Genomic DNA, 23585 nt, shown 5'->3' with positions numbered 1-23585 from the left:
TAACCTGTGTTATAAGAGTTGTTCAAACTGATATCCACCAAGTGCCAAGTGTGTAGACTTTCGGGGAGAATACGTTGAATAGCCTGAAACTTTCGTGCCTGTAGCTCAAGTCCTTCTGGGTCGGGCCGAGAACTTATCAGCCCCCCTCGTAACGTGAACCTTGCGGCTGGCATTCCAATCCTCTTACTGACACAACACACATACACACTGCAATAAGACAAACAAGTAACGGCAAGTAACCAATAATAACACTCTTGCGCACAGTACGAAATTAAGACGCTCTTGGTTTACATCTGCTCGCCACTATATTCACAGCTCTGTCGCGAAGGAACAAAAAACTCGAGCTCGGAGATTTCGGATTGCAAGGAAGCTCATGCACACCATTGACTTTTAACGGTTTAGTCTACAGCGTAATCTTGATACAGTGTTGCACATTTGAAACCTCCAAACGATTCCCATCGCCACAAAACTCTTTCAAGGATATAAACTTAAGCAGGACGTTACTGGTCAAAACTATGATTAAAATGTTTTATTATCTGTGGCTCTTTACATTGTTTCTTAAAGCGTATTTATTTGTGCATATAAGGGCAGAACTTGGATGAATTACAGATGATAAATTATAACACAGGTTAGTGCTCGTTTTGCAATATTTATATAAATGTCTGCATATGTCCATAAAAATAAGCGGGCATTACAGGCCGCAAATGTCGGCATCTCCGCTAGTGCCGCCCGCCACGCTTCTCCCGATCTCTCGGCTGAAGATCGAAATGGACGCACTGTAGATTGGTGACTCATAGCAACAGGCAACAACATTGAATAGGCATGGTGTCATTCCTTCACATCTAAGAAAACCTTTTCTTGAAATTGAATTGTGGTGCACGTTATGTACGAGATGTAATTTTTTGTTACTTTTCCGTTCCAAAACTGGGTGCATGTTTACGCATTATACATGTGTAAATATGGTATTCATTAAAAATTCTAACGAACTTGCAGGATATCTTAGATATATCAGTACACCTATATACTGATTAATATCTCCCCATCACCGGCAGGAAATTAACAATTCTTTCATTTAAAAGAAACTACATTATAAAATAATACAAAGAGCATGTATATTCAAATATTATACATTTGGACATAACATGTACACACATGTAACATACATTGAGTATAACGCTTACTCCATGATTCAGGCACTTGTGCTGAGTTTAATTGGAAACTAAAATACCTATATCTTTCTATAAAAGTGATCACATTCTGCTTCATCATAAAATAAAAAAGTTACAAAATAATGACTTAAATGGTGAAATTTCATGAAATACACTGCTGGCCTGAGGCTACCTCAAGAAAGACAAAATTCCACATCCAAAAGGAAGCAGAATAAGAATTCATCAAATTTTCCAAACAGCAGTAGTTTTATGCTAAAGGCTGATGTAGCAATATTAATAGATACAGGCAATAACAGATTGCAACAAAGATCACATCTGGTATTCCTACATCTGAATCCAACAGCTAGGAACAAGTTGACTAAAGTAGTGGCTGAAATTGCTTCATTTCTTCAAACTGGTAAGCACACATATTTTAAATATTGTTCAACAAAGTTATTTGGAATTAATAAGAACTGTTTTCCTGTTAAGAGCTGCACTCCTTCAACCACGCTTTCAGCAACAGGATGTGGCATTTGAAGATCTGGTGCAGTTTTAAACCACTAACACATTTGGAAACAATTTTGAATGCAGCGATGAGGGCTAATTTCTAGTAGGTTTATTTCTAGTGCTATTCAAAAAGTTGTAACCACTACACTGTTCTTTCTCTCATATAAAAGTGTAGATTTCACGGACATTGTACACTTACGCTACATATGCAACCAAATATAATTTTTTGAGAATAATCCAAGAGTTCAAAAGAATAGTCTTGTGCTGGCTTGATATGTATAATATCTATTTGCTTCCAGAGTGTGGATAATTTACCTTCCACAATTCTGTATGGTTTACTAAACAAAAGAACAATGATCAACCAATACTAACAAAATACAATATATGTATATATACAAATGAATGATTATAAAGAGGTATAATTCTAGTTACAAATGCTTGCGTTGCACAAGTACAACATAACTCAAATTACATATTCGCAACCATAGCAGCAGCACTTTCATATTACATACATACATACAAGTAGCATGATTTCTGTTCATTGTGTGTTAAGGATGTGATGTATTTCATTGAAAGAAAAATATTACATTTTAAAAATACCTCATTGAAGAAAAAAAACATGATTAATAATGCAGACAAAATTCAGGACCATCTTATCTACTAATGGAAATCCTGGTTATGGAAAAAGTAGTTTTAAAAAATATAAGTACATTAATGCATTAGTAATTTTTATGTAATATGCTCATTAAAGAAAAAGCAACCAGTCAGAGACCAGACATTATGGAAGAAATCATCTTAAATCAATCACGATATCAAATTTCTTTTTCATAAGTCTTGCTTGAGGCTTGCATATATTATTATGCAAGGCATAAGAGATGTTACTTTGAACTCGTTGGATTATTCTTTCCTCCTTTATCTCTTTTGTATTATCTTCACTTTACAAAACTAACATGATCAAATATGCACATTCATTAATGCAAGATGGTGGAAAAACTATCAATCACAAAATTTGTCTTTATATCAAAGTATTTCTTACAACTACAAGCATATCCTGTTAATCCCATCCAAATATACTCAAATGGTGTTTTCACAATTAACTGCTTGTCAGAGGGAAAAAAAGGTAAAAAAGAAAGTATTGAAAGAAAAACTGTTCACATATTCCTAAAATAAGGGAAGAATATGTCCTTAGGTATTCATAAGTGCCTGTGTGGCCATGTTTAACATCTTTAAACTTCTTGTTACTTTGTTGTTTGGGTTGTTTGCTATGTACGTCTGTAGTTGCCTCTGTAGACTGGTTATAACAGCTGGCATGTGCTCCCGCGTTACTGGATTGGTGGGATCCAAGTTCATAACAGCTTCTTCAAGGTATCTGAAGATAAAGAAAACCTGGTACAGAACATACAATCACACATTGGTTACAGCAGTGATTAACGTTAAAAGTAGAGCTAATATCACTTTAGTGTTCTTACAAAGGAGTGGGTTCCAGGTATGACTGAGCTGGAGTCCCACGTCCCTGTTGAGATTGGTGCTTTCACGGGTGTGAAGACGTATTTTTGCATTGTATAACTTTCTATTTGTTTAAACCAGGTTGCTTAAACATTGAGGTCGATTAGCCTATTATTTGTTAAGCAACCTAATTGTTCATTCTTGCCCCTGTTCATTTCTTGCTTCTGAATGTTGAATAATGCTTGTTAATTATCAAGTGTGTGTGTGTGTGCACCATATTATCGTTTGCAAAACAAGACAATTGATAAATAAGAGATAAAGCATAAAATACACGAACTAGTAAAGTGTGAATATAAAGCTCAGTCACAAAAAGATACTTGTGGCAAACCGCGATGAAAGTACATGAACTTCACGATTGAACAAAATTCCATTAAACCTGTAGTTCTCTAGAAATCCAAATCAATAATAATAAAATTTATCCTTGCCCCATAGAAGAGCATCTATGTAGAGTGTCATAAATTTAGTATTAAGTAAGTATGGTGCATCGATACCAAAGAGTACAAGTTTGAATGTTATTCTTGCGTTCATTATGTGTTCAAGTTAATTCCAAATTGTACTTTGATAATAATTAAAAAAAAAAGTAGATGAAATTTATCAATGTAATTTAGTACGATGTTTTGCTTGCAAGCGTACATGTTGTTTAATAAAGGCGATGGCAATGTGTTGAAAGAAATCAGCACACTTTGGCAATGCAAGGGCAGGATTACATGGTAAACAGCTGTTTGCATTGCCCTTGCTCTCCAAGTTTGCTAACATTTCCAAATTCAACAACAGTACCTGAGGGTTTTACTCATCCTAGTCAAGTTGTAATACTTGATCACTGGAACCTATCACACTAGAGATAATTATACTAAGGCATTACATTATATGGAATGAAGAAAATGACCACTTACTTGTGCTTAACTTCAGTATGATTTCCCATGTCTGCAGACAACTGCTGAATAAGGGACAATAATACATGCTGCTGTAGTGGGCATGGGGTTTGATTGAAGACCTGATGGGGATTAACTTTTTCACATATGAAGACAACCAAGTTCAAGTCAGATGCTGAAAGAGCCTGCAAAATACACATTACAAATGATTTTATTTAATCTGTATAAATTCATATATTTTATTAGGGATGGGCAGATATGAAATTTTGGCCGATACTGATAAAGTACCGATACCGAAAACAGATATTCTACCGATCCGATATAAAATTCCAAATGGTCCTTGAAGTACCTGAAAGGTTCAATGACCTCCTTAATAAATGTGTGTTTCAAGGTGACTGCAGTGCAAAAGAAGTTGCATATATAGACATTTACTTTTTTTAGAAATTAGGTCATGGAGATTATCCATAAAAATTACAACAAAATGGCATAATTTTGCACTAAATTATGAGATATTTATCGATATATCGGATCGGTAAAATAATCTGTAATTTTACCAATAAACTGATACACCGATATGCCTATATTGGCCGATACCGATAGAGTACCGATTAATCGGTCCCATCTCTATATTTTATATTACTACAAAGTATAGTAGTTTACATCAGAAGTGACAGAATAAGGAATAAAGATAATTCACTATGAATGGGGATAGAGAAGCTGACTGAGAGTAAACCAAGCATAGTGGAGATGATTCAGATTTAAGAAGAAGGCAGGGGCAGAAAGACTTCCAGCAAGAGAACACACTCCGCAAGGAGTGGGGGAAGATGGTCAAAGGTAAGAGCAGGCAGTGGAGGTGCGAGAACTGGCCAAGAATCGAACACAGAGTGATTAATCAGGAAGAGTGAGAGGGTCTTCTACAAGCTACGTGATAATGGGGAAAAAATCTGTGCCCGTGGCCGTAAAATGGCAAATAATTGGTATGTACAGATGCAATAGGTCTCAGAGAAATTGCAGTCGCATTGAATGTGAGTAAAACCTGTGTGGCAAACACAATAAACAAATTCAAGCAGCAAGGTACAGTGGTTGATAAACCATGCTGCGACCACCCCAAGGTAATGTCTGTACACGAGGACCGGATTATCGCGAGAGTGGCAAAGAATAACCGTAAAACCCCTCTTCCAGCTATAATGAGGGAATTTGATGATTGCACTAATAAAAGGGTCTCAAAGATGACCATTTTGCATCATCTGGGGAAATGTGGACTTCCGTCTTATGCTCCTCTCAAAAAGCCATTGCTCAACAATGTACGTAAGAGAAATCGTGTGATGTGGTGCAAAAATAAAAGAAACTGGTCCACGGAACTTTGGGGTAAGGTCCTTTTCAGTGATGAATTGAGATTCGTGCTGTACGGCTCCCGAAAAGTGAGAGTTCGGAGGACAGCAACCGAGAACCTTCTCCCCGAATGTCTCGTGCAAACTGTTCAGGGTGGGGGTCAATCAGTCATGATCTGGGGATGCATGTCTGCTGCAGGAACCGGGATTTTGAGATTTATTCCTGGCTTCATGGATTCACGAGAGTACATTGAAACAATGAAAGATAACATGCTCCCGTCTGCCCAGAAGCTCTACAATGGATACTTTGGTCCAGCAGGACAACGTGATTTGCCACACGTCAGCAGCAACAATGGCTTGGATTCAAGTGAGGGAAATCCCATTGTTGCCTTGGCCAGCACGAAGTCCAGACCTGAATCGTGAAAACCTATGGAATGCCATTGGTCTTCGTGTAGCCAGACGCCAGCCAAGGAATGTCCAGGAACTTCCTGAACAGATGTCCGAGGTATGGAATGAGATTACGCCCCAAGAATGCCAGAAATTGGTCGGCAGCATGAGAAAACGTGTGCAAATGTGCTTGAAACTTAAAGGTGGACTTATTGACTATTAAAATTTCACACTTCATCTAATTTTAGGAGAAACGTTTGTTTCCAAGTATATTTTCAAAGTTCAGATTTAATGATTTTACAAATTGTACCTTTAGTTGCATCTATTAGTTATAAGTACATTAATATGCCCTTACACTTTCTTGATCTTGATGTACCTTTCAATAACATTACATAATAATGCCAATTTTGTATTAAAGTGTTTATTTTTAATGCCAATTTTGTATTAAAGTGTTTATTTCATGAAAAGTACTCGCATATGTACTTTTTCTGTTTGTCTGAAAAACACAGGACAAGGTGGTCTTAAAGTTTTGGTAGGGACTGTATAAATAATGTTATTTATAGCACACACGTACATATCCATATGATTACAATTTGATTACACATAGTTCTCTTTTCAAGGTCCCTTTCCTATGAAGATATTTAGGTCTACAGTTTTTGTAAGCATAGCATGCAAATTTATGAAATATTTATTTTATACCACCTACTTACTCAATTAAAATGTTTATATACTATTCTCACATCAGGTACTGAATATAATTATTATAATCAATTAATAGTTATGTAGAAACACATAAAAAGGTAAAAGTTACAGTTATCCCCTGCCATATGCCACGAAGGCTCATAGAGAGGTATGAGGTTTAACCACATTTTCAATCTCAGTTATACTAGAGGTGATGTGATCATCACCATGTTCCACTTGTCTTTACCTCCCAGGCTAGAGGCTATACATGCATTGGAGTCACTTTACACAGGAGTATTGGATCACCCACATAGTGGTCACGTACTCTAACCTATGAAACAAACCATCTTAGTTCCTCCTATACAAACACTTTTTTGTTATTAATATTACAGGCAGATAATACACAATACCTCAACTGTTTCGGAGAGACTCATCAGGCAATCAAAACAAGGATCTGCAATCTATTCTACTTTGCTTATTTTACTTCTTCAGTTAACAGCAATGAAGATGAATGATGAACTAATGGAACAGGCAATAGGACAAACATAACAAAAAATGCATGCCTGGCCTGAGATTCAAACCTACAACCCTGGCTTCACAAAATGTTAACACTTTTCACTCCAACAGACACTGGAAGAATCTATTTACTGTTGATGTCTTTATAATAAATATGTTGACACAAGGCATACGTTTTGCATTATTATTACATTTCATTTTCACCTTTCTTTGACAATTATTCACTCATGTTTTTAACAAATATAAGCAACTTACATCACAGAAGAGCTGTATCATTCTACTACATTGGAGATGAATTTGTACCATTTACTGCTTCCTATAAAAAGAAGCAATAGTATTTATTAACAATCTTAATTACTATCATCTCCACATTGCCTTATGGTAATAAAATTTACAGCCAAAAGCAAGAACTCACCTGTTGGAATGCTGCATTGATTTGACCCTGGGCAATCAACTGGAGAATTTGTGCCTGTTGAAGCTGTGCGTCAATAATATGAGATGATGGGGTAACTGCTCGGGAACGTACTGCTGTAATGACACTATCTTCAATCACAGTCTGTTGATCTTTAAAGCCTTTGACAATTTGATCCCGTACGGTTTCTTTCAAAGTCTTTAACATTGAATCTTGAACCCTGTTTGGAGAAGAAAACAACTGCAATTAGGATGACCATTATCAAAGAAAAGAAAATTCAATTTTACTTGAACAAAATGCCAGTTATCTTGTATTCACAAGACACAATGAAAACATCCACTGAACACTGTATGTTTATGGTGCTGTAACACAGTGAAATGTCATTTGGAAAAAGCTTTGTTTCCACATTGTCCTTCTCATTCTTGTGACCATTAATATTACACAAAATGAATGCAGTGGAGTTTCAAACTTAGTAAGCTGCAAGAATAACAAGAGCAACAAAAAAACACAAAATTTTCACCTTACAATTCTATATTTGTACTACAGCTGTACTATTCTTATACCAAAGTACTATATTTGTACTAGAGCTGTTTTCAATGCTAAGCAATACTTTTCCAGAATCTATGAAGTATGCAAAAATGGAGACATCACTTGCAGAAACCAAGTATCCTCGATATTATATTGTTTTTATTTTCATTTATTCTTTGGCCAGCAACTCCTTTCTTTGGAGATTCACAGCCATTTTTCTATCAATATCACATATTTTTTACACTGTATCTGATGTAAAAGAAAAGTGGAAAATTGTGGATATTATGGAAAATGCACAATCTTCATTATATTATTTTGCCAAACTATCATCAGAATAACAGACATAACAAATATTTTATCATGTTGACTGTTCCATAAGTGTACGTAAAAATATTTTAAAAGAAAAATCTGTTATGGACAGTTGCAATGCAGTTTTATATACCATACTTGTATGGATGGACCACTATGAAATATTTGATGATACATATAAAACAAAGATAAAATTTATTGAAACCAATAACCAATGCTCTCGAGTTCAGCTATAACTTATAAATGTTTCTTGCAGAACATGAATGGTTCCTTCTTTAATGCATGTATCCAGTTGATCACAATTACTTTTGTCTTTGAAAAAGGAAACTGTGTATTACAAAAACACAGCATTTAAACAGGTTGGGTCACAAGTCACGATTGGATATTGATAAAATATTATTGTGAAAGAAAATAAAGTAATTAGTGCAGAAATTGTAATGAACTGAGGAAGATACATTAAAAAGTAAAATAGGACAAGAATACCCGTAATATTAATGTCATGCACCCCACAACAGACATTTGAATAATCACCGATCAACTAACCACAGTTCAATTGAAGACTAGGCAAGAGGTGGTGCTGGGCTTGTATCTGCCATTATTTGTACAACACAAAACAACAGTCACTTTGGTAGGAAACCAAACACATGAGTAACGCACATGACAAGGCTTTTAAATGCAGAATTCAGATAGACCTTTATCGAAAAAAACAAGACAAATTATTACCGCACAATGTACATGAAGAGAAACATTCCTCTTAACATATGACAAATTTTAATGTCAATTTTGCTTGGGAATAACACATTTGTGCACTATAAATAGCATCCAATCATGATTTTTGGCCCACAGTGTACATTTATTTTCAAGAAAACAATAATAAAAATGACAGAATTTTGTACAAAGTTATAACTTGTTTATAGAAAAAAATGTGGTGAAATTATACCACTAGCTGATATTGTAAAATCTATCTAATCTACATTGTATCTAAAGATATCTGTTTGGCAGTTACACGGAGATAGGTAATTAACTCTGATGAACTTAATTTTCATTTTTCCACGTAAATTTTCTCTCGCGAGTACACAGAGTACATGCCTGATGAAGCCACCAGACTGGTGGCGAAATCGATCGCGAGAGAAAATTTACGCGGAAAAATGAAAAGTAAGTTTATCAGAGTTAATTATCTATCTAATCCTTTCTATTCTCAATAATTTTAGGAACGATACAATGTTCAGTACCGAGAGGAGTCAGTTGGTACTCTTCATTCATAGCCTTGATATTAACTCATGAAGTCTGAAAGCTGCCTTAATTGACCTTACTTAACGAAAGCTTGGTATTATGGATCGAAACTTGACATTTTTTAATTTTCAACTACCACAGGTACATCACACAATTTAGTAGCCTTACTATGAATGTAAAACAATAAACGATACTTCTAATTTCATATGTAATACCGTGAAGGTTACTCTGCACTTACCCTGACATTGCCTTCTGCATTTGTGAATGAACTTCTTTCTGAATTAATGATGATATTTGTTCATTATTATTCCGCACTGTTTCAGACAATCCCTGCAACTGAGTTGCAAAGTCTCGTCCCTTTTCAGACTGTCGCTTATGCTTTTCAAAGTATGTTTCCAAAGTCTGCACATCTAAAAAAAATATATGGAAAGAATTAAATTATGCTACATTGTCCTATAAATTTCCTTGTAATACAAATAAGCACGATTTTCTTCTATGTATTTGGTCTAGGAATTAATTCGTGCACCTGGACAAGAGATGGCGTAACGAGCGTATCGTCCCACAGTTCCGTGTATTCACACATGCGTTGAAAACTCCTGTCAGCGCGCATCGTTCGTAGTATAGGGCAGTTGATTGACGCGTCAACAACAGCATTTTGTAGTCAACTGAACATGGCGTAGTTCGTGCAAGATAAAGTGTTTTTACGGGGTGTTCTGCTTCATTACTTTAACATGCAGAAAAGTGCTAAAGAAAGTCATCGTATTTTGGTGGAAGTGTATGGTGACCATGCGCTAGCTGAGCGAACGTGTCAGAAGTGGTTTGCACGGTTTAGAAGTGGTGATTACGGCCTAGAAGACCAAGAGCAACCTGGTCAGCCAAAAAAATTTGAAGACGAAGAATTGAGAGCATTGCTCGATCAGGATTCGTGACAAACGCAGGAAGAACTTGCAGAAGCATTAGGTGTTGATCACACAACAGTTTCCAAACGCCTCAAAGCTATGGGAATGATTCAAAAGGTGTCACATTGGGTTCCACATGAATTGAAAGACAGAGACGTTAAAAGACGAAAAACCATTTTCGAATTGCTGCTTCAAAGACAGAAAAGAAAGGGGTTTTTGCATCGCATTGTTACTGGTGATGAGAAGTGGATCCATTACGAGAACCCGAAACGAAAAAAGGCCTGGGTGAAGCCAGGTGAACCAAGTCCACAACCGAAACGAGATATTCACTGTGCAAAGGTTATGCTGTGCATATGGTGGGATATGAAAGGTGTGGTGTACTATGAGCTGCTGCAACCGGGTGAAACTATTAATGAAGAACGTTATCGACGACAATTAATGCGTTTGAAGCAAGCTCTGGCCAGGAAACGACCAGAATGGGAGAACAGACATGATAAACTTATTTTTCAACATGATAACGCTCGCCCACATGTCGCAAAACCGGTCAAAACCTATTTAGAAAATGTCGGATAGGAAGTTTTACCCCACCCGCCATATTCACCAGACGTTGCTACTTCGGACTACTACTTGTTCGATTGCATGAATAACGATTTGATTGGACAGTGGTTCACTTCTTCAGAAGATATCGAAAAATGGGTCTCTGACTGGATCGCTTCAAAGGATGAGGACTTCTTTCGCCACGGAATCCGTAACTTGCCTGACAGATGGGCGAAAGTGGTGGCTCGCGATGGACAATATTTTTCTTAAGGTATTTATGTATTTTATGTTTGAACTACAGCTTCAATGTGTGCGTAACAACTGCACGAATTAATTCCTAGACCAAATAACTAGTGAGAAAATATAAGGCAAGGGTGAAGAAGACATCTGGAAATATGTACATAGCACACTGGTGCTATTTCAAAGTCTTGCTGAATTATACATTTCTTTTCCGTACCATCATCTAATTCCATTCTAGGCTGAAATATCAAATGACTGTTTACATGTGAGAAACACTCTTCCTAAATGGAATACCATCAAATTCCAGCAGTTGCAACAACCAATTTCTAATTTACATCTTTTTTTACAATAGAGACAAGATCAATTAATTCCTTGATGATGATAATGGCTTATCAGTTACTTGTAAATTTGTCACAAATAATTCTATGAAAAGCCTGTGACTATTTCTAAAATATTTAATTTCTTTTTCTTTCCAAACAAAAGGATAATATTCCTTCATATTCATAATGTACAAGGTTCCCTTTGTAAAACCAAATTCCCTGATATCATCAGGTTTTCCAAGCAATTTTAAATAAATTTTCATATCACACTGATTTAACACACTAATAAATAGTGTTTGGTCTACATGCTAATCAAACAAATGAAGTTTATTAAGCATTGTTTAAAATAAACGACAAAGAGATCTTTTGGGAGGAAAAAGTGAAATGCACTGTCAATCCTAGGAAGCACAATAATATTAACTTCCGTATATTTTCCAGGTCAGTGTGAGCCATGTAATGTTAATTGCCACCTTGAATGAAGTGTTATTTTAAATTGCATTTGGCAAAATTTTGAAGGATTCTTCAGTGGTAGATCTTCAGCTTTTAATGAATTCTTTACCAGTGTTCATTGGTTAAACCTAAGAACCATTCTATATTAACTTTTCCGCTTCCACAAAATTATCCTCCCCCAAAGATCTAAAGCACTTGTATCTCTACATAAGTACAGTCAACGGCAAAGATAATAGTACCCAAACTATTGTTTTCATTCTTCATCCTGTATTGTTTCACCCACCTTCAGCCGTGATCAAGAAAGTATGAGACCCTAACTGCACAGACCCTCCCTATACATCTTCATGGCATGGTGCAAGGATCAGGGGAGCACTTTACTTCAGTGGTTCGCTTACGCCCAGGGGTGCATGAATGACTTGAAGGGAGTACGTGATCAGCCCGGAAGAGAAATGTTGAGAATACCCACAATATATATTTTTTTTTTTTTTTTTGCTGCAGGTGTGTAGAGTAGACTTTATTGTTTCAGACTTCATAGCTTTGACGCTCAACAGGAAAATAAGGCTCCTCTTTTTGTCACTGACACACTTTGTTTCACATGTTTTAAAATAAAATACAGGGTGTCCCAAAATGAATGTTGACATTTCAAATGTAAATAACATCTTTTTTAATCAATCTGTTGACAAGAAATTTGAATGACACGTAGTATACAAACAGGAGATTCATTATTTAGGTGTGAAATATGATATCCTGTAGGTGGGCTCCATTATTTGCCAGACAGACACGTGCCCTTTTCATTGGTTTGTTCCATGACTTTTCTTAATGTGTCTTGAATCTTCTCCTGGATGTTGTTTTTGAGATGGGAGTGTCCTCGGCTTACTTCTACACACCCGGTCTTTGAGGTAACCCCATAGGAAAAAGTCTGGTGCTGTTAAATCAGGAGATCTGGGAGGCCAGTTAAAGTCCGAGTATCGAGAGATTATCCATTCTCTACTCACGACCGGATCAAGAAAGTGTGGGGCGTTACCCCCACACCCCCTATACGCCTTAATGGCGTGGTGCTATGCACAGGGGAACACTTTATTTTTTTTAACTTTATCTTTTATCCATTCTCTAAAGATCCAAAGTGTCTGTCTGGCGAATAATGGAGCCCACCTACTGGATATCATATTCCACACCTAAATGATGAATCTCCTGTTTGTATACTACGGCGCCTACCCAGCGTCGAATAACATGGGTACCTGGGGGAAACCCTGGGGGGTAAAGGCGGTCAGGGGCGTGATGTTGATCACATCACCCCTACTCACGACCGGATCAAGAAAGTGTGGGGCGTTACCCCCACACCCCCTATACGCCTTAATGGCGTGGTGCTATGCACAGGGGAACACTTTATTTTTTTTATCTTTATCTTTTATCCATTCTCTAAAGATCCAAAGTGTCTGTCTGGCGAATAATGGAGCCCACCTACTGGATATCATATTCCACACCTAAATGATGAATCTCCTGTTTGTATACTATGAGTCATTCAAATTTCTTGTAAACAGATTGATTAATAAAGATATTATTTACATTTGAAATAGTAACATTTGTTTTTGGCCACCCTGTAGTAGTTCAAAATCTCTACCCATTTCATTCTTCAACTCAGAAAAAAAAAACATCTGTTAAAGTGTAAAAATGTCACTAGTACGACTGAGAACAGCACTGAAATAGATTACATTTGGAGACGAATTTCCGCTTGAAAGTTTCAAGTGCACTACCAGACATCAAGAAACTGTTAGGCTATGCAGGCACATACATCTCACTAGAAACTCTGAGGCTTTACAACAAAACTCTAAAATTGTGCTTGACAGTTTGTTTACAAACTTATTTTTGTTCTTAATTTTCTTCAATAACTCTGGAAAAAATATGATTTTTTTTTTATGTATTTCTTAGCATACATGTTTCACATTTTAATTTTTGTAACTAAGCATAAAAATTGTAAATGTAGGAACACCAAATAAAATAATAAACATAAGATTTTAATGTTTACATGTTTACCATCTTTCCATATGCCATTTTGCTCTATTGCACTATTGCAGATACACACCTCCAACATATCAAAAACTTTCCACCAATCAGGTTGCCCAAAAAATTCCACAAAACCCAATATTCAGAGACAACCTAGGTGGGTGGGGGAGAGGTACATTAGATGTTCAGTTATGACTAAAGGGTACAATGGGAAAAAAACTTTTAGAACCACTGCTTTACTTTATCCTGTATTGTTTTAATGAATGGTATTCTGTTGATGCGAAGCATATGTTGTCTACTGCTTATTGACGTTTTTACTTCAATTCATGATCATCACATTCTGGAAAACAGTGAATGAAAATGGTGATGGACAATCTGCCTACTTTTGCCGTTGGATGTACCTCACATCAACACCTAAATGTCTATCAGATTGCAGATTCAATGACTGAAACTTTGAGCATACTTACACTCTCTTGTTCCACGTGCAAAAGTTTCGTTCATTTGGATAAACATATTTTGGCACGCTTTCTCAAAGCAAGGAATGACTATAGTTGTAAATGCATCTTTGTAACATTCTTGAATAGCAGGTTGCAATGCTGACACCATGGAGTTACTTAATACATCCATTACTGACTGTAATTCAAAAAACAAATGAAATTATTACTTATGACAAAATATCGCTAAGGTGTTTTTACTCCTATTAACTATACAAATTATAGTTTACTGGAAATTAATTTAGTATGTAAAGAAATGTACCATTTAATTAAAAATTAGGGCCAAGTAATTTCATTTCCTACTGACAGATTCCACAGCATATATTTTATTTCAAGATGTCGTGATGACCCTCTATACTGCCAAAAATATTAGATGAATTAAAATAATTGCACTAAAGTTCTTCACAACTGTCGTGTGTTACTATTGTGCTTTACATTTTTAACCACTCTAGGAATGTTGTATGTTTTTCGTGTTTTGTGATACCATGAAATTAGTAACACGACCGACCGAATACACATCACAAAACACTAAAAAACACATAATGTGCCTATTATGGCTAATAACACAAGAAAAATTCTGTTTGGAAAGTAAAAAATCAGAAATAAGGAAAGCACAGGCAGCTGGCTGCCTCATGAAAAGAAACTGACCTATGAACACTAAAAAAGTTAACACATGGGCTGGTTATTGGCAAATTGGGGATGTACATTTGTATGACAACCCCATCTATAAAGCAGTTGCAATGACACCACATTTCTATCCAAGTGGTGCCATTCTACCCTTGCATGTACAGTCATGGACACAGCTGGGTTGTAACGATTACATTGAAAGTCAATGCATTCATTACAATCCAGAACTGTCTGTGTCTGTACATAGCTACAGGGTTGCAACATAAAATCCAGCTGGTGATGGAAAAATATTGAATACATTCAGATTCATTTGGACATAAATTGTATATTTAATCAATTATGGACAATTGACATTAACACGTTTTCATTTATGTCTACGAAATGCTTTCATTTAAACTTAAACAACCCATACTTTATCTCACCTTACCTTGCTATGAACCAATTTTGCTATGTTTTCCTTTAATAAGTGATCCGTGGATGTTAGCTTCTGTGTCAGTTCTAAATGAAACTGGTGTTTCAAGGGCTCCACTGTTCCAATGACAGCTGTTCATTTTGGAAGAGAAGAAAGACAAGTTTTCTTTTAAGTCCATTTTATGCACAGATAGGCTAATGAGAACTGGACCTACAGTTTCTCTCTCTCTCCCTCCCTCCACCTCACATAGATAAAATACTTCACAATTGTGCACTTAGCTATTTTGTAAGAAGTGTAAAATACAGCATGTGCAAGGTTTCATACTTAGGAGTAATATTAACAAATGAAAATTATATTAAAGAGGAAATAAAAAGTAGGCTTAATTCAGGAAATGCATGTTACTTCTCTCTTCATAAACTATTGTCTTCTCGTTTAAAATCTAAAACTAAAAGTTAAAATATAGAAAACAGTAATTTTGCCTGTAGTATTATATGGATGTGAAACTTGGTCCCTTACATTGAAAGAGGAACATAAATTGAGAGTATTTGAAAATAAGATCCTTAGGAAAATATTTGGACCTAAAAGGGATGAGGAGACAGGTGAGTGGAGAAGGTTACATAATTTAGAACTACATAATTTGTATTCTTGTCCAGATATTATTAGAATAATTAAATCAAGAAGACTTAGGTGGGCAGGTCATGTGACACGAATGGGAGAGGAAAGAGGAGTTTACAGGATTCTTGTTGGGAAACCTGATGGTAAGAGACCTGTAGGAAGGCCAAGACGAAGATGGAGGGACAACGTTGAGATGGACCTAAGGGAAATCGGTAGGGATGGAAAAGAGTATATAGATCTTGCTCAAGATAGGGAAAGATGGAAGGCCTGTGTTGCTGCAGCCATGAACCTTCGGGTTTAAGAAGGCTAGAGAGTTAGTTAGTTAGTTAGCAAGGTTTCATTTAAACTTTAAATTACGATTGAGCCGATACAGATACCAGTGGTATTGGTATAGGTAAGTATTGGGTGAATTTTCTTTGCCGATATCAAGGATTTGAGTCGATAGAGCGCTGAAGAGAAACAACTCATTTGTCAAGATTTGTCCTTGTCAAAGGTTCGTTCATCTTTCCGTTGGGGTCTCGCACAGGAATTCACCAGAAATGCTGCACCCTCCTGGGAAGCACATGCCAAGATCAAAGGTAGCACATACATGAAAATGTTATTCCAAAACATGACATTGAAGGCATGTAACTGCCTTGTGGTCTGGTCAGTTTATTTCAACATTATATTGAAATAAAATAAACCCAGGATGTGCTCCTGGTTAATATATTGGTTATAACTTTATAATAAAGTATTATATTTATTGGTTTGGAGATTGCTAGTTTTTGTAATTTTGTTATAATTTATTTGGGGTTTATTAAAAATTTGGTTGAGTTTTACTTAGTTGTTCGCAAACTCGTGGGGTAAGAATGTGGATGCTTTTAAAACCAGCATTATTATCGAGCTGGGTTCATTACGGAGTTCTGGGAAACAGGATGAATGTCGTTGTGGGAGTGACGGTTGTGGATTTTCTTATTGTGCTCTACCCTTCTGTGTGACTGCTGGTCGATACCGACACTGCAGTGACTTGTTTTCATTCCAAATGACAAAGAAAAGTGGCCAGCAGGTCATGTACAGACCCGGCTAAATGAGCACTAATAAATATATCTGGTTTTGTATATATTTTTACGTAGTTTTCCTTCCTCTCCAGGTTAATCTAAACAACAAGAATGTTGTTTACATGGAATTGGCGATCATGAAATGAAGCAACACCACAGATTTTTCGGGGTAACTAACACTTATAAAAGCTTGCGACATTTAAAAAACATCTCCTTTTGCATCCTCTGGGGAAAGAATGAAGTTCCTATTGACATTTTATTTTAAAGTGCTATAAAGCTGCATGAGGATAATTTGGGAGTTATTTAATGTCATTAATAGAATGTGATGGGATGAGTTTCATGACATAGTAACTTGCCTTTGTTATTTTAAACTGGAATTATACAAGTATCGCTATGGGTTGGAATTAGTCAGGGTATCGGTATCGACAAATGGTGGTATCAGCTCGGCCCTACTTTAAATATTATGATCTTACAGTACATATAAAGCCTATTTCGGCATGACAAATTCTGAGTTGTGAATGAAACTGTAACATATTTCAAACCTGTATCATCATATATGCAACAAAGCCTGCAAAATTATTCTTTTTTTGATTTTCAAAGAACACACTAAGCAAATCATGTTTCTACTTTACACACCTACCTGGCATAATATTTTCCTTTATTTCCAAAGATATTATTTCATCCAACTTAGTAGACACTAAATTCCCCACAGCCTGTGAAATGGCAGACATTAGAGTCTCCTGATTTTCACGCTCCTTGTTTTCCCTTGTTCGTAATATTTCTTGTATCACTGCACTTTGTTCTTGATGGTACTTTGACAAAATTTTGTCAGCATTAACATTCACAAGACCTTCAAGCCTTTGAGCTGGTATACTGTCCAACCTTGTCGACTGTAACAGTTGTACTTCATTCTTCAATTCCTGCAAGGAAATAGCAATTGCTTATTAGCATTCTTCAGTGTAGTAGTACACAATGTGCACTGGACATGTGAAAACTTCTACATTCTGGGACATCCACATACTTAAAAGTAAATTTGCAACAGTCAAATGTAGACTAGGGTTCAATTTATAACATTTTGAATAAACCCTGACCAATTTCAGCTATGCAACTGGATAGTTATCTCTCAGGTTCCATATAAATGCAGTGGGACACTTTTATGGGATTGAATTACCGTAGTGCACTTATGCACGGAATAATTCAGACAGCCAACATTAAAACTATGCATGTTTTCACTGTGTCACTGCATATAGCACATACATATCAACAGGCATAAATACAAATTACTAGGTTGGATTTTTTTAATAATAATAATTTTTAAAAAAAACATTATAAAAGTGAAATGGCCATTTCCCATGATTTTTTGCTTTGTAACAGAACATTTTGCGACACCGAGAAAAGCAGCGCTGCACCATTCTAGAAGATTTCGAGCAAGCACGTCTCGTCAAATGGGATGTGTATCAGTGGTATTTGTCAGGCGAGAAATAATAGAAAATAACTTCCTGAGTACTGCAAATCTATAACAGTTTGATCTCGCTTTCTTCTACTACAGAATAAAAGACGTGGTTCCAGAAGTGAAAACTTTCGGATGCTAACACAGTGGAGGAAGATGGCATAGGTTGCTGACTCATTGTATACACAAGATATTCTCCTCTTGGTTCACATAGCAACAGGTGACTCACTGAATAGGTACAATGCCTTTCGCTCTTGATCAGCATAGCAACAGCTTCACGACCTACAACTAAGAAAGCCGTATCTTCAACCTGCATTGTACTGTGCATTGTGTATGCTGTTTCATGCTTTTCCTCATCAAAAAACAGAGTGCACATTATACATGCGTAAATACGGTATGCTGTAAATGATGTAAAATTCGAAATTGGCATTATTTTTACACCAAATTCTAACGGAATACTATCGTAGAAATATTCAGAACAACTTTCTAATTCATTCAAGTACTGATGTAAACTGGTAAGATTGATTGATTGATTGATTTGGTGTTTTAAGTCCACTTTATGCACAGTAAGGCTAATTGGGACTGGACCTACAGTTTAAAGTGGGATCCGAACCACTATGTGCCTCCACCGGGTATCGATCCCGGGACCCCTTGATTACAAGGCAACAACACTACCACTGCGCCATCAGGGAGGCCCTAAACTGGTAAGAGTATCAGCACCAGTATTGGTTGACAGTGATATCGGCTGTGTTAATTATTATTCATAATATTGCATTACAATAACAAGAACAAAATTTACCTTTAATTCATTTTGCATAGTTTGAAGAATTTGAAGGTAGTTGTTCAACATTAAATAAGTTCCTTCTACCCTTTGATGAAGTTTCCAAATGTTGAGGCTTTTAGTTTCCAAGTCAATGTCCGCAGCTGGAGGTATACTTTCAGGCACAACAGGATTCCTGCAAATTCAAAGAGAGATTATACAGAACATAACAACACAATGCAATAAATTAACTTCACACAATCAGAAACCAAAATGTGTAGTAACTCATCTCTACAGTAGTACGTGCCACATATACAGGACCACTTCACAACTCCAACTTTCACAACATACACGGTTAACAAATTTTCCTAATTTTTCTAAAGGTCTCTGAATCTCCAAGCTCTCAAAAAAGGGGGGGAAGGGAGTCCTTTATTCATGCAATATATTAAAAACGACAGTATGGTACAAAGTGGCAGTATGGGACTGAACACAGTCAAGATTAGTGCCACCTAGGGAACTGAATTGATACACATTACAAATTCCAACTTTAAAAAAGATGCCCAGGCTATTTGTCATATTATTAGCCTCAATGTTCACTTTTCTTTTCTCAAATAAAATTTAATATCTTGGAAAGAATAATAGCTACAATTATACCTAATTTTGTTCAGTTGTTCAGGTTTGTCACAAAAAAAATGTATTTTTAGAAAATGCCTCTCTCTCTTACAAAGAATCATGCACTTGTTATTTTACCTTTGAGAAGACAATTTTGAATGTATGAAAACATACCTTGTATATAGCACAACAATGCAAGTTCTCTGAAATTTTTTTCCCTCCAAAACTTATAATGATATAGTTATGAATGATACTTTGTTTTGTTAATGCTATAAGGACATGCTCACAAAAGCATGTGTGTTTTAGTAATTACAATAAGGTTTTAAATCCATTTTTCATTAATTTAAACTTTGTGTAGCTAGCTGTGAGAGCCAAGAAATAATCTTAAGTCACCTACAAATAAATACCTCACAAACTAATATGTTTCAAGGTCTAACATTTTCAGATTAAAGGCCTGGCGAATACCAATTTATACAATATATGTAAATTATTTCAATTGGTACATCTGTATATGAAAGTAAAATCAATTAATTTTTCAATATCTTCAAAACTAAAGCAACAAATATAAAAGAACCGAAAAATGAACTTGATGTGGTGAATACACAGTTCCTTTCTGCTAGTCACGCATTTAATGTTCAGGTTATCACTTATTCTGAAAGTAATAAATATACTGAAATGAAATTAAGTGAATTGAAAGTAGCAAAATCCTAAATCAGACACATGATGCTTAAAATAAGTCAGTAGACACTGTTATATAGGTATGCCTTAACTGTCATATTAATGAAATAAAAGGCATAGTTTTACTTAAAAGTGCTCAATATATGATGGTTGAATATAGACCATATTTTATTTTCCCCATGAGTTGGTTAAGGAAGATGAATATGAACACACATGTTCATGAACTAACACTCTGGGCTTCCTAAAGGTTTATTGCTACAGTAACATATGTCTTTTAACTGTCCCTACTCTCGGCAAGATCAATCCACACTTGAACAGCCTTACTTACCAATTTCCTTTAGGTTAATTTTAATATTGTCATTCCATCTTGGCCACCCCACGGTGTCTTGCCATCAGGTTTTCCAACAAAACTCTAGAACTGCATGCCACGTGTCTGTCTAATGAAGCCTTCTTGATTCAATTATTCCAAGAACATCAAAGGAAGAACATAGAGGGATATGCAGTTCAGAATTATGTAACCTTGTCCATTCCCCCTGATCTTTCATCTCTTTTAGGTCCAAATATCTTTCTTCAGAATTTATTTTCAAAAACTATTTACTTTCCTCTCTCAGCTACAGAGACCACATCTCACATTCAAACAAAACTAATTACAGTCTTGTATATTTTAACCTTTAGATTATTTTGTGCAGGACAAGAGCATAAAACTTTATGAATTGAAAAGTAACATGTATTACCTGAGTTTGCTTTTAATCTACTATTTAATTTTGATTTCAGTTGTAACTCCTAAAATATTTAGAAAGCGATTTGAATAACTGTTGTCTATAATTAGGTTTTGACCATGAAATTACTGTGCTTACTCCTTTACTGCTTTAAAGATATTTTAGCATTATTCTTAACTGGATTTACATCATTCCCTTAGTATGTCAACATTATGTGCATGCGCTAACAGCTGAGTTATACCATTATAGTTCTTTTAGTTTCTTGTACTTTTCTGACCACATATGCTGAATACACTTACACCGAACTATCCACCCTGTTTCATTAAGGCATAGTCCTGTTATATTTACAAGATGTCCTTATTTTAACAGAATTGTATGCTTTAATTAAATCAATGGACATTATGATTATATTCCTACATTTTTTCAAGTGTGTCTAATATGAAATACTTGATCAGTACTTCATCTGTTACATTTCAAGCCTCATTGTTAATCACCAACAATTTCATTAGCATACGGGATTAGTCCTGATAAAAGAACATCAGATAATCTTTCACATGATGTTGAGAGAAGGGAAATTCCACAGTAGTTCATTTGTTTATGCAGAGAAAAACAAAACAAAAGCATCAAAAGTTCACAACCAATAAAAATACCAAACATGCAAATCCAACACCGATTATTATTACATGATCCAGCTCACTAATTTCTAACTGGAATACATGCCATGCAAGGAAATGTGAGATATCAAATATTTTGGATTTTAAAAAACTGTTGAATGAGCAAGACATGTATTACACAATAATACCTTTTGCTTGAATGTTCTTCCTCTGCAGCAACAGATTTTCTAACCTCATCTACAAGCATAATTGGAATTTGAGACCATCCATCAGTTTCAAGAGTAGGCTTTATATTTGAACTTTCCTTTTCCTTTACTATGCCTTCGTACTGTTCATTTTCTGTGCTAGGAGAAGGGGTTTTTTGACCACTGGAAAGCACAACATAAAAAATATCTGCACTGTCAGAGAGTATGTACAACAATTAGCTATCTTGAAGGGAAAGGCAGAAAACACTTTAAATGCTTGATGAAAACACTCTGAAGGAGGTGAACAATAAAATTAGTGATTTACTGGTATTACACAATCTGATATAAATTACAAATGCACCAATGTATGCAACCGTGCGACTGAAATAGGTTTGGTCTTGCAAAAATAAACTGGGTATTCAGACATTTACTTTGGAAAACCAAAGTATACGAATTGTGATTTTTTTTGTATTAATTTTAAGGAAAAGACAAAACTATGAATTTTATATCAATTAGCTATCTTGAAGGGAAAGGCAGAAAACACTTTAAACACTGGACTATAAAAATCTAATTAATAGAAATATTGGATGAGCAAATTTACCTTCTATTTTAGGAATAAACACACAACTATATATGCCAACATCACAACCCTTTAGTTCAATTATTGCACACTGGAGACGATCAAAATGGAATACAATTTTGAAATTTGTTCACCTAAAATCAACATGCACATATACCCGTATACAGCCATGGGATGCAAGTGATACAAAACCCACGATCAATCACTCCCAAAATACAAGCATAGATTGTGCACAATACAATGCAAATATACAGAGTCTGTATTGAGAACAATTAAAATTAAACAGGTTGTAGCCACATTTACTACTAAACTGTAATTTGCTCAATGAATACTAATCAGAACATGGGCATAATTCGCACTTTACTGGTTCTAGATTTTCTAACGAGCAGCTGAGAACAATTTATTAACCATTAATTAGCATATTGAATCCAATTTCATTACAAAAATCCATAACTTTGTAGCATTTGTAGTATCCTAGATGGCCAATTCGAGATAACTAATGTTTTAAAATTATTATATTATCGGTACTTTTACCTACGAAATGAATTTGTACCTTTATTTGTACGGGTAGGTTGCCATAATGCAAACTGTTGTCAATTTTTGTACTCCACTGACAAACAGACGAGTAGATCGCTTAGAATATTAAATATATCAGTATACCAGCACCTGCTATCTCTTTCAGTCCACAAAATATCCTTTCAACTGTAGTAGTTCTTGGGAAGTCAACACGTATTAATTGGTTCAATTGTTAACATGAACAGACAAATGTACAGACCAATCGGGAAAATTGTAAGAACTAACTTGACAATTTATATATATCTTTTGGTACACCAAATTACATGTTTGTAAGGTAGCTATATTTACTTCTGAGATATCAAAGATTAGATGTATATTGACTGCTGACCTGGCATAGACAGATATT

The 23585-nt window shown here is 35.5% G+C and overlaps 1 protein-coding gene across 2 annotated transcripts in view; it reads right to left on the bottom strand.

Moving 5' to 3' along the window:
* Positions 1-1137: 1137 nt before the first annotated feature.
* Positions 1138-23585, bottom strand: part of Ge-1 (Enhancer of mRNA-decapping protein 4 homolog Ge-1) — an 87329-nt gene continuing 64881 nt past the window's right edge. Inside the window, exons 15-23 of one of the 2 annotated variants that reach the window (XM_083139014.1) lie at positions 22087-22266; positions 19315-19471; positions 17706-17985; positions 15429-15544; positions 14348-14513; positions 9669-9840; positions 7364-7580; positions 4055-4218; positions 1138-3024 (exon numbers count right to left, since the gene is read on the bottom strand). In XM_083139014.1, coding sequence (XP_082995140.1) covers positions 2841-3024; positions 4055-4218; positions 7364-7580; positions 9669-9840; positions 14348-14513; positions 15429-15544; positions 17706-17985; positions 19315-19471; positions 22087-22266 — 1636 coding nt within the window. In that variant the 3' untranslated portion in view covers positions 1138-2840. The remainder of the gene's footprint in view (positions 3025-4054; positions 4219-7363; positions 7581-9668; positions 9841-14347; positions 14514-15428; positions 15545-17705; positions 17986-19314; positions 19472-22086; positions 22267-23585) is intronic. The other variant, XM_083139016.1, reaches the window with a different exon arrangement.

Source organism: Lepisma saccharinum, chromosome 17 (assembly GCF_977018435.1).
Source record: "Lepisma saccharinum chromosome 17, izLepSacc3.1, whole genome shotgun sequence".
NCBI lineage: Eukaryota > Metazoa > Arthropoda > Insecta > Zygentoma > Lepismatidae > Lepisma > Lepisma saccharinum.
The sequence above is the reverse complement of the archived record's forward strand: the minus strand, read 5'-3'. Positions and strand labels throughout refer to the sequence as shown.